Source organism: Delphinapterus leucas, chromosome 5, assembly GCF_059928025.1.
Source record: "Delphinapterus leucas isolate spDelLeu-1000000601 "Yukka" chromosome 5, BTC_Dleu_Yukka2, whole genome shotgun sequence".
NCBI classification, from domain to species: domain Eukaryota; kingdom Metazoa; phylum Chordata; class Mammalia; order Artiodactyla; family Monodontidae; genus Delphinapterus; species Delphinapterus leucas.
This window is the reverse complement of record NC_143133.1, coordinates 16,626,246-16,639,152: the sequence shown is the minus strand read 5'-3', so window position 1 is coordinate 16,639,152 and position 12,907 is coordinate 16,626,246. Positions and strand designations below refer to the sequence as shown.

At 35.0% G+C, this 12,907-nt stretch overlaps 1 protein-coding gene across 1 annotated transcript in view; it reads left to right on the top strand.

Annotated features, from left to right (window-relative positions):
- Positions 1 to 12,907, top strand: part of FAT4 (FAT atypical cadherin 4) — a 172,428-nt gene that overhangs the window by 63,808 nt on the left and 95,713 nt on the right. The window contains exon 2 of the mRNA XM_022596265.3: positions 10,560 to 10,691. Within this exon, the coding sequence (XP_022451973.1) occupies positions 10,560 to 10,691 (132 nt within the window). The remainder of the gene's footprint in view (positions 1 to 10,559; positions 10,692 to 12,907) is intronic.

The window sequence follows — 12,907 nt, the reverse complement described above, 5'->3', positions numbered from 1 at the left end:
CATAATAATTAGCATATTCAATAAATGAATCCATTTTTTTTGCCTTAAGGTATCTGTCAGCTATTGCCACAATAATGTTGCATAATAAAGAGCCACACAATCTCAAAGCCCTACAACAATACACATTTATTCTCATGCATCTTTGTGTAGGCAGTTGGGTTGATCTAGTCTGGGCTCAACTGGGAAGGTCTGCTTCAGGCTACAAGTCTCTCCGTGTCAATGTCTCTTCTATTCAATGTCTGTTGTCCTCCTTCTGGTACTAGTGAACTAGCAGGGACATAGTATTCTAATAACCGTGGCAGACGTACAAGAAAGCAAATACATTGCAAATCTGTACTTGGGTCATATTTGTAAATATCCATTGACTGAAACAGTATCATGGATGAGCCCAAAGTCAAGAGGCAGAGAGAGAAACTCCACCTAAAGGTGGGAGGGACTGTGAAGTTGCTTATAGGGATGGGTGAAGAATTGGGATCAATAATTCAATCTACCACAGCTTGTATCTTTAATATAAATCAAACTGCTTTTCTATTTTTCAGCAGTCTTAATAGAAGCCTTTTCTTTTAAAAAAATCCAGGATCTATTAAGTCAAAAAAAAAAAGTGAAGAACAATTTGGTGGAATATTTTTATTTGTTTTTCTTATACTACATTTTCCTTTTGATGTGTTTTTACCACATTCAGATGAACAACTGTTGAAAAGTGTACTCCAGGATGCTTTTGCAGGGTGTTTGTTTTGAAGAATAGTATAAAAATTTCCATAAAGTTTCATATGCAACCACAGATATTTTAACTTGATCCTTTATTCTGCATTTACTTTTAGGCATCCTTAAGAATCTGTTAAAATGCAGAAATTATGCAGTATTGATTTCAGGAAAAGTTGAAGTGGTTACACATGATTGCCTTTGCCTTAAAAGAAATCCTTATTTGGTTCTAATTTGAACAATATTGAAAGCACAACAAAACTAGCTTTTTATTATGTCACCACACATTTGGTGAGTTATGGAAAGCATTTTATTTCAGGAATGGAGTTAACTGTGTCTTGTCCGCACTTCTAGCCATTCTTGTCATTTCTGGCTACTGTCCAAGCCTGTCTGTGACTCATACATACTTCTTTCCTGGTAAGAAATGCATTGAAATCCCGGGAACATATGCTGCTGACTGCTAGAAGAGTTTTAGTGGTGAGAGATTAATGTAATTGCTTTTATTTGAGAAATATAATTGGTCACAGTTACATACATGTAGCTTATATGTAAAATATGTTCTATTTTAAAACTCATGACAGTCATTTTTACTTTGCTTTTAAAAATTATGCTGAAAGGAATCTAAAATGTATATGCTTCATTCTTTCCTCTTATTCCAGAATAGTTGGAAGGGAAAAAGTACAAACTTATGTGAAATAAATGCACAGATATCTAAATATACACAAAACTTAATGTAAATTTCAAGTATAAAGTTTGAAATGACAAAGTATTTGTTAGCCTAAAATTCCAAAAAGAGGAATATTCTAATTCCCAAATTAAATGTTGCTTCCTCAGATATTATCATTATATCATGTTTCTCTTATTAAAGTGTTTTCTCTTTAAAAACATAGTAAAATATGGGCTTCCCTGGTGGCGCAGTGGTTGAGAGTCCGCCTGCCGATGCAGGGGACACGGGTTCGTGCCCCGTCCGGAAAGATCCCACATGCTGCAGAGTGGCTAGAACCGTGAGCCATGGCTGCTGAGCCTGTGCGTCCGGAGCCTGTGCTCCGCAACGGGAGAGGCCACAACAGTGAGAGGCCCTCGTACCGCAAAAAAAAAACAAAAACAAAACAAAAAAAAACAATTAGTAAAATAATGTTTAGTATATAAGGTAATATTTTAGTGCTAAATTTCTGTGAAATACATGATTTTTCTATTTTTTCTTGTCATTCTGAAGAAACACTGTACCTAAATGCAAAGATTTCCTTTCTGATGATCCCTGAAGCTTCAGTAAAGTTGGGGCCTGCAACAGACCTGTGTTCTCAAGAATTTCTAGTTCATGTATACGTGCAGTAGTGGTGCTATTAATTTTCTCTAATAGGTCACATCTAACCCCTACTGGTCTTCCATTGTATGGGATCATAGGTCATTTCTCCATAGTTTGATTTTCCCCATTTTCTTCAAGATTTCAGTTTCAAAAGTTCAGAAATACCATCAAGATGAGACAGTACACTATGATTACAGCTACCACAGACTCTTGTGAATAAAGTTGGTTATACATCATAAATAAATAAATACCTCAAAACATTGTTCACAGAGTATGATTGGACCTTACACACCTATGCAGTCCAAACAAGACATTCCTGACATTTAGGGACTTTTAGATGTAAACTGTTCTTTGCTAGGGCTCTCTCATAACTGAAGTATGAGTCACTTGCAAACCATAATAGATTTTGGCTCTGCAACATGATGAAGTGTTCTGGATGTAGTGAAACACTTCACCCAGACTTATGGCAGCAGAATTCCCAGTGGTCACCCAAAATAGGGAAAGAAATGAAGAACAAAATTAAAGGAAATATGCAAACCCTGGCACCATCCCTTCATGGCAATACAGCTTTTTATTCTTGTTGTTAAGAGATGGAAGTACTTGGAGTTTAAACCCACAAATGATAGTACAAGTAGGTGTTGAATTTTCTTGTTCCTAATGACTGAACTTAACCTCATACTTGAAATTTTAAAAAGGGGTAAGATATATGCCCTACCAAATGAAATTATTTGGTTAGTTCTTCTACCAAAAGGCTAATATAGAATGTCAAACTTTCTGCAGAAATGTAATTAGACCTTCTGCTATGTATTCTCAATATATATAGGCTTTGACACAAATTTACTAAATAAAGCCTTGTTATTGGAAGCCAACATAGCATGCAAAATGTGTCAATCCCATTGAATTGGGTGAATCACATAGTATTTGGCTTCATTTGAAGACAGGGAATGGGAAGTTATTGCCAAACATTTAAAATATAAATTTGATTATTTACTTGAGCCATGGTTTCGATATTTCTATCTTGATGTCTTTGTTTAATGAATTTTGCTCTCAATTCCCAAGTTTAATGTCAAGTCATAGAATGTTTCTTTGCACACACCACCCTGATGTCCCCCAGCATGAAGCCGCTCACTGCATTGCAGGCAGACTCATACTTCACACACAGCCTCATCTCAGACAGGAAAGGTGGAGTTTTCCTTTTCAGAGTCAAAGGAAGTGACAGCTCAGGCTTGATAGTTGTACTGATCCTGGTGTGGATTTCAGTTTCGTTACTTTGCTTTCAACTTCAACTTCTCACTTGAACCTCCATACAGAAAATTAAATGCTAGATTTCAGCATTTTGTTTCATGCTGATGAAATAAAAATTGTTTTGAGTGTAAGATTAGACTTTATCCTCACTGAATTTCAGTAGCACCTACACAGTATAAACTAGGGCATCGTTTAGCAAAGTGTTATTGGAGTGACATCATAATGACCTATTAAGGGTAATACACATTTGAATGACCTCAGTTATTTTTTCATGTTTATTCATGACTTTTTGGCGTTTAGTGTAGTTGTTTCTGAAGCAGTGATGGGCATTTCATAGGATCTTATATTCCAATCTCCCAACTGGGAGATTTCCTGAGTTGTTATTGTATATGTTTATATACAAGATGTTTTTCCTGAAGCTCTTTTAAATCATTCTTCTGAGTATAAGGTTATTGAATTATCATCAAATATAATGTCATATCATAAAAATTATACATGATGGCATCATGGACACACAAGAACTAGGAAGTCAATGGAATTGGATTGGTTCTAAATATTATTGTCATATAGGGCAAATTTGATGAATACATTCCTTATATACCAATAACATATCTAATTTATTAAATTTGCTGAACATGTGACTCTAATAAAAATGTAAAAATAACCTGGGTTTGCTTTTAAAACAAATATCTCTGGAGAGAAAGTTACATGCTAGAGATGGATAAGTTGTGAGAATGCAAAAATGAACAAGACAATTTTTGCCCTCAAAATTCTAGAAGTTACAAATTTGAGCAGTATAAATGATCTGTTAACCTTTGCAACGACCAATTTCTATAATATATAAATGTGTTAAAGAAATCAGAGCAAAAAATACTTCCCTTGAAATAAATATTTTTGGCAGAATTATTAATTAAAAAGGAGTGTTTAAATACAATCTGGTGGCATTATCACAATATCTTTGGAGGTAATACATGTGAACCCTAAGCATTATTTTTGGTGCAATGCTTTGTCACAATTTATGTGGTAATAGTAGTATTTGAGAAACTTGGAGTGTCAGTTTCACAAAAATAAAAAGGCAGTAATGTAAATAATTACGTTTGGCACTAAAAAAAGCAACTAATCAAGCACTATTTGCTGTGATATGTCTTCTTTTACTCTTTTATAGTTTATGTACTTTATGTCTGTCCCACCAACCGTTTAGACTTTAGTCATTTCTGAAAATGAATATTACTGCATCTTTTGAGAAAAAGAAATAGCTTCTTTGTAGACATTTTAAAAGCAGTAACTTTTACTGATATCTACAGAGAATTTAGCTATAGTTTCTCTACTTGTAATGTATATCCACCACCTTTTTGCTGAATGTTTAATAGTCTTCCAGTGACATCAATAAGGCAAACCTTCACAGATTATTTTCCCTTAATGTAAATATATATAAAGGAATTTAAAAATGAGCAAGAAGGTGGATAAAGTAGTATTTGTAGGGTAGATAATCAAACATTAATTTCTTCAAATATTATTTTCCTGTACACATCAAATGCATATTTTGTTTGAATGATCTCTGTCTTTGTGCAAAGATTAGAGACAGTGGTCTAAGGCATATTATGCTGCTTGCTCCCTAGCCTGGTTTTTTCCACAGATCTCTGCAAAAGTCAGTGGACTAGAGTTAAGAGGCTGACAATAGTTTTTCTTAGATAAATCACTTGACATTTCAATGCTTTGCTTTTGATTAGGAGATGAACTTGATGATATCTAAGATTCCTTCTAAGAATTTTAATATTTCTTCTTGCAAATGAATGGATTCCTAAACCTTTGTTGTATTATAAATTTTACAATCTTTCAAAAGAAAAAAAAAAGATTGTTTTCCAGAACATGTTATGTAGGTTGCAGGAAGACTGTGAATTAAAAATATGTTTTGGGGCATTTTTCATCCTGATTCACTAAGAACCACTTTATTTAGCTTGCAGAGAGATTGTGTATTTAAGTATATGTTTTTAATTGTGGTTGAGATAGTGATCACAATGCAATTATCAGTTTATTAACTGGAGAATGAGCTCATAATGGACCTTGATATTTTAGTCAATTCCTTAGCCTTGAATATAGTGTATTACTTCTGTAATATCAACTTAATTTAGTGAAATACCATATTTTATATTTACACATATGTAATGATTTGATCATTGCTATTGCTAACTAATAATAATAGCAATTGCTCATTTATTATGTATCTGTATTCTGATTTATTGACTTAAGAAATTAAAAGTAAATCCCCAAGATATAACATCATTCCTGATGCAGTGCAGAATAAAATGATAAATTGCATATAATAGGAAAAAATTTTTAAAGAGAAAAGCATTGTACTCATTTCATAGTAACTATTTGCACAGTAAGAGTTTTAGTTTTTAAATATCCATTTGGCTATTCAGCAAGTAGAATATCAAGGATTCTATTCCTTCAGCATAAATAAGTTTGGTGACAATATTTAAAGCCATATTTTTAATTAACTTTTACCTTTACAAAACTACCAAAAGACAAACCAATTTTTAATGAATTGATCATTAGCGCCTTAATCTCGGTCATGTTTTTGTCTTTAAATATCATCATTTACCAAGGTTTCACTGTCTAGGGATCAGGTGTCTCAGCTTAGAAAGTCATTATTCTGAAGGTACCTAAATGGTAATGGAGTGATGGCCGTAGACAATACCTATGGTTCAGCCGTTAGCTGTAGCTGATGTTTTTGCTATGAATAAGTCAACCACAAAGCTACCAACTGCCTTTGTAATTGTAGCAGATGAAACCACATATGTTCCTTAAGGGTCAAATATCTAAGCACAAAGGTCAACATTTGATAGGCAGGCATAAAATATGCAAGTACCTTATCTTAATGGTGTAATGTTTCTTTCATCTTTGAGGGTCAATTTTCACCAACTTACAGAATTGATACCTTAAAATGTCCCCAGACTTAAGTGATGGAAGCTACTGGCAGTTTGTATTTGTTTTGTTTTCATTTAAAATACAGCCACTTGTGAAGGGAAGCTTCTGAGTTCAAAATGTGATATTTTTCGGACTTCTCTGGCAGTCCAGTGGTTAAGACTCTGTGCTTCCAATGCAGAGGTCATGGGTTTGATCCCTGGTCGGGGAACTAAGACCCCACATGTTCACAGCTTGGCCTAAAAAATAAAAAAAATATTTTTAAATATGATAGTTTTTACAAAATAATATTTAAATGCAATTATTTTGCTTATTTCAGATCCAAACAAATATAAAAATAGATGTAAAACACTAAAGGGGCAATGCTGGCACTAAAAGCTTAGCTATGCTGTAGTTTTTTGTTTTTTGTTTTTTTGCGGTACGCGGGCCTCTCATTGCCGCGGCCTCCCCCGCCGCGGAGCAACAGGCTCCAGACGCGCAGGCCCAGCGGCCATGGCTCACGGGCCCAGCCGCTCCGTGGCACGTGGGATCCTCCCGGACCGGGGCACGAACCCGCGTCCCTTGCATCGGCAGGTGGACCCCCAACCACTGCGACACCAGGGAAGCCCTACGCTGTAGTTTTTGGTGTGTCTTTTAAAAGAATGGAATGTATTTACCAACATATACTTTTTTTAGTTTAGGAATTATATCTTAGACATTTTTTAAATCTCAGAATTTTAAAATAAACCACTAATCTAATTTGTACAGAAAGGACTCTTTAAAAATTATAATGTCTTAATTCTTATTTCCAGATATCTTCTCTAAACTTTTAATGTTTGACTCCTGTGTTTTATATGATAATATTTCAAAACAAATCATACCAAATCTTAGTCCAAAGAGGGAGTAGTAATGGAAAAAGACTCTCAGGTTGGTGGCAGATCCAAGAGAGTGAGCCAAGTGCATGTTAGGATCTGGACTCATCAAGAGAGATGGTAACTGCCAAGGACAAGATGCAGGGCAGTTCAAAGAATTATCCATGGTGTGGGGAACTAACTTCTTGGAATCAAGATGTCAACAGTATGTTTTCCTGGAGGTAGTTGTAAATGTTTATTTGTACATATTTCCATGATCAAACTTCATTTCTTCCCTGCAAGGGATGGTGGCCTGTCTTATTTTCATCTGTTTTTTGTTTTGTTTTGTTTTGTTTTGCGGTACGCGGGCCTCTCACTGTCGTGGCCTCTCCCGTTGCGGAGCACAGGACGTGCAGGCTCAGCGGCCATGGCTCACAGGCCAAGCCACTCCGCGGCATGTGGGATCTTTCTGGACAGGGCACGAACCCATGTCCCCTGCATCGGCAGGTGGACTTTCAACCACTGCGCCACCAGGGAAGCCCTCATCTGTATTTTTAATGACTAACATATACCCTTTATGTGATAGATCCTAAAATATTACATGGATAAATATTGGAATCAGTGACCACCTCATAGGTAAACAGGGTCCATGATCTTGGAATTCTTGGTAGTAGAAACATGGCACACCGAGTCAGAAGTGAAGGGATTGCAGGATGACACCTACTTACACCAATAAGTTCAAATCTCCTCTCCTAGGTAATTCGTACTCCAGGCAACTGAGGGAATCTAGAGGAGTCATGCTGAAAGCTTTTCAGGAATACTTGAGGAAGTGTGAAGTGGAGAAGAGAGACTGGACAGTTAAAGAAAATATCCAGATTTTTCTTTAAAAAGGAATATAAAGTTTCAACTTTTTGATTGGCAAGCTGACACTGATTTGGAAAAAGCATAGTCTGGCTTATTAAATGGATGACCTATTGTATCCTTAACCAAAAATATAACCTTTGCATATATCAGATCCAATGATGAGATGTTCTAGATCTGTGCCTATAACTGGTTGATTCTAGATACATTCAGAAATGTTTAGTTTTGAACTCATTAATATTTAACTAAATTTATACTTGCTAATAAAAAAGGAAATACTTTTCTGTACCTGAAGTGATGGAGTTGGCCAAAATTTCATAGAGAATACATGATCACAGACTTTTAGAGCTGTATCTAGGAATCACCTAGTTCATTTTTTTTTTAAATTCTGACAAATATTTATAGGCTGACCCAAGATTATATGGCTAGTTAGTTCATATGTAAGTGTTCCAAATTCCAGACAGGAATAATATGCACATTTGTAAAAATATATTTATATAGCTGTGACATACTTTTCAGATATGATTCATTATGTTTATTGAACACACACACAAGCAAGGGAGGTATGTGTGGAGAGAGAGAAAGACAGGTTTGCATTGTAGTGAAGAAAACACTGACTTACTAGATCTTAACCTACGTACCTTTGGTTAACTCATTTCTCTAATGGAAGATAATAGTACTTGCCTCATAAGGCTCTTTTGAGGATTTTATATGTATATATGTGTGTGTGTGGATGCATGTGTATATGTGTGTACACATATATATAACTTAAAACAGTGTTTGCCATGTGCATGTTAGTTATAACTATTAAAATATAGAAGGGTCTTGTTCAGTTCATGCACTCATAATGAAGAATCTTTCTATTATACCCAACATGCTTCTAGTGTGTGGTACAGGTCCTGATGTATCTTTGATGTCATGTTTAATTGGTGCCAGTCTGGATTCTCTTTACCCTCAATTTAGTGTTCTTCCTTCCCCCCACAGATATGAACATATACTTACATAAACACACACTCATATATGCATGTCACATATGCAGTCTCTCTCTGGTTCTGAGGAACACCTAGTTCTGTCTTGGTAGTTTGAAAACCAAGATCTACTTTTTATTGAACGCTTCCCTCTGTGCTAGTCATTTTGCCAGCATCATCAAGGTTTAGTCTTCATAAAATGCTCCAAGATAAATGTTATTATCCTAATTTTAAGATAAGGAGACTGAGGCTCAGAGAAATTAAGTGCTCGAGTTTCCCCAGTTAATAAGTTGCAGAGACAGAATCTGAACTCCGGTCTTTCTAATTCGAAAACTCATGTTGTTTACAACCTTGCAAGGAAGTTGGGAATGCTCCTTATAGACTGCAGTTTTAGCCATTGTAGATCTTTTCTAAAGGAAGTGGTGTAGAGAATGATGTCAGCCAAAAAAGAAGTGGCAGATTTCTAACTACTGAGGCTGTCTTAACCACTTCCTAGACTAATTTGAGCCACTAGCTATGATCAAAACTGTCCTGTTAAATGGTGGAACTATAATAATTATTTAGTACTGAATTTTGTACATTGTTTTCTGGGTTTTTCTTTTTTATCAATTGCTCATCCGTTTACTTGCCTAGCTTTCCTGTATGTCCCACTCATTCCTTGCCAGAGAATAATGACAATCCTACCTATTACTTCTCCCTCCACCCAAGCCCGCCCTCCTCTCTTCCTGGAAAAGAAGAAACCAGAATTCTTTTGCTCTCTCCTAATATTCATACTCATCACTCTTGGATCTGATGGAGTTTTTACAGTGTAACTATAAAAGATGACATTTCATCCTAGGAGAAAAATGTCCTGGTTATATCTGAGCTAAATGGATGGATGGATTTTTCTCCATGACTTGATTTTGTGACCCAACTGGGGAAGCTTTCAGTTTTATTAGCAGCTGTCTCCCCTTTTCTTATCAGATATTCAGCTTTTAGCACCTAGCTCGAAAGAGAAAACACATGGTTTGAAGTTATTATTTAAACTTCACAAATTGTTATTTCTAAACAGTTTTTCTTAGGTAGGGAAACAAATAGCTCTGACAAGGATCTTTCAAACAAAGCTGTTAATATTTGCAATTTATATGAATGCTACATCTGAATGGAATGATTGTTTAGCTTTAGTCACATTAAGATGTGTTGAAAGGAGTGGAAATAGAAAGAAAAGATGTGTGTAGTTTTCTTCCCCTAAAGATTGAGAGTTGACTTTAAAGGGAAAAATGCTGAGTGTTTCTTAAAACAAAATGTGAACTTCTTTATTTCCTTTGGACATTAGTTGCCAATATGTAAACATTTCAGGAAGAAATTTTATACAACCTCATCTGTGTGTCAGGCAACATTTAATGGTTGAAAGACAGTCCTAAGTCTCAACAATTCTTCACTGGTGCACAAATCTGGGGATTAAAATGACAGTTGATCGTGGACCTATTCTATTATAAACTCCAAGTTGATCATTTAAAGTCAGTTACGATCAACAAGTCAAATGATCTTTATTTGGCTTTTATATTTTTCTATAAATATTTCACAACTTTCTCTAGGGCATTTTCTGTTTTTGATGTCATATATGAAGGTTCTGATTCTTTTTGGAAGGACTATTTGAATAGACTCTTGGTATACAATTTAATTGGTATCTTGCAGACATATGCAATATTCATACATTGTTTCTTTCTCTCCTTGTAGGTAGAAATAACACTTCAGGATATCAATGACAATCCACCAGTGTTCCCAACCGACATGCTGGATCTCACAGTGGAGGAGAACACTGGAGATGGCTCTAAGATTATGCAACTAACAGCCATGGATGCTGACGAGGTAGTTCAGACACCCTCTCTGAATTTTTGAAACCTAGTATTCCAGTGATCTATCAAATTTCTATTGTATGTTGACAACATTTATTTCCTAATAACTAAGGTTAAGTGTTGTGTGCTCTTTTCCAAAGAAATTAAGTAATTCTTGAAATATGATATAGGAATGCTAAAATAAAGACTGTCTAGTCATGATTTTCCTTTGATCAGCAATTAACAACTCAGTTCATTGCTGGCTACATTTTGGATTTCTTAGCCAAATTATTTTAATTTCTCAAATAGTAAAAAATTCCTACAGAAATATCTTATTTTTTAATGCTGGTATCACTCCCATTTGCTATCTTATATATAGCTAAGAATTTATTTTTTATTTGTAATTAAAAAAAAGCAAATTATTTAAAATTTAAAAAAAATTAAGGTTACCTTGCAACTTTTCATTTAATTTGCATATATACATATATGCAAATATATATAATTTAATTATAGCCTTATATATTTTAAGGAAATTATCTAGGTAGCTAATGAGTTTTCAATTCCATTAATAAACAGAAATTTCTTTCCTAGTGGTAAATTGAAATTTGGGGGCACAATCTAGATTTCTATCTTCTGTATTTATATTTTAAGTTTAGCTAATGCTCCAAATGGCATGGCAGCTTATATAATTTGTAATTTACATTTTTCCCATTAAAAAAATAGTATCACTTGTTTTCTCCTTCTTGCTAGGTAAAGGGTTTAATTAATGTTCTAGAGTTTTGGAAAGAGGAATAACGTTCCCCTACACTAGTATCCCCTTTCTCTTTAAGCTAAGCCCCAAACAGGTCAGATAATTTAATTTCCTTACCCTCAATTAAAATCCAGAAGCATCTGAAAACTTGATTTTTGGCTTATTTCTTTGACTTTAAAAAGGTAAATAGTGGGTTCGAGCCCCGGTCCGGGAAGGTCCCACATGCCGCAGAGCGGCTGGGCCTGTGAGCCATGGTTGCTGAGCCTGCGCGTCTGGAGCCTGTGCTCCACAACGGGAGAGGCCACAACAGTGAGAGGCCCGCGTACCACAAAAACAAACAAAAGAAAACGAATATATAAATATATGTATAATTGAATCACTTTGCTGTGCAGCAGAAATTAACACAACATTGTAAATCAACTATACTTCAGTAAAATAAAATTAAAAAAAAAAAAAAGGGCTTCCCTGGTGGTGCAGTGGTTGAGAGTCCGCCTGCCGATGCAGGGAACACGGGTTTGTGCCCCGGTCCGGGAAGATCCCACATGCCGTGGAGCGGCTGGGCCCGTGAGCCATGGCCGCTGAGCCTGTGCTCCGGGAGAGGCCACAACAGTGAGAGGCCCGCATACCGCAAAACAAAAAACAAAAAACAGCAACAAAAAAAAGGTAAATAATTCAATAGCAGACTAATATTTAACAGCCAGTACAGAAATATAATGACTTAGTCATTTATACATTTTACCAAATTTCTTTTTCCTAAGGAAAAGGAAACAAAATAAAGCAAGGGCATTTAGGTAATTGTAGTTTTCTACTGAAAAAGATTTGGTATTTCAAGTTTAGTACCTCCTACTCAATTTTATATAGAGAAAAGTTTATTCCCAACTCCAGCTACCATTAAGAGTTGTGTGCAGAATATTTCTATTATTATTGATAGATATGAAATATCATCAACTATAATTTAGTAAATACTGCATTTCCTTAAAGCTCATCATTGATAATATATATTTGGATAGCTCAATTCATAAAACTTCATTATCTCTTATTTAGCAAAATAACTAAAAATCAACAACAGAAAAGAAGCTCATGCAATTGCTATAAGCCTACACAATCAATACATCAAATAATTGTAATTGTAACAACTGCTCTGTTAGCTATACTCTCTGTAGAAACAGAACAAATAAACCTCATTTATTTCAAGTGATTTATCCAAGGCAGGAAGCAATAATATATTAATTATAATATATATATATATTCCGATGGGATACACTAGTCTCTTAAGAACTGATTGTTTGAAAGAGATGCCAACATTCAACCCTTTTAATACTATTACGTTGATACTGTTATAATTTTATTTTCCCCTCTACTTTTTCTTTTCACGATATGACAGAGAAGGGTTAATACAAATGCAGTGCTACCTGCGTGTTTATTTTTCTCTCTTTAACTTTTCTGTGTGTGTGTATGCCCACACACACTTGCATTGTCTTCAAGTTCATCTTTTGAGA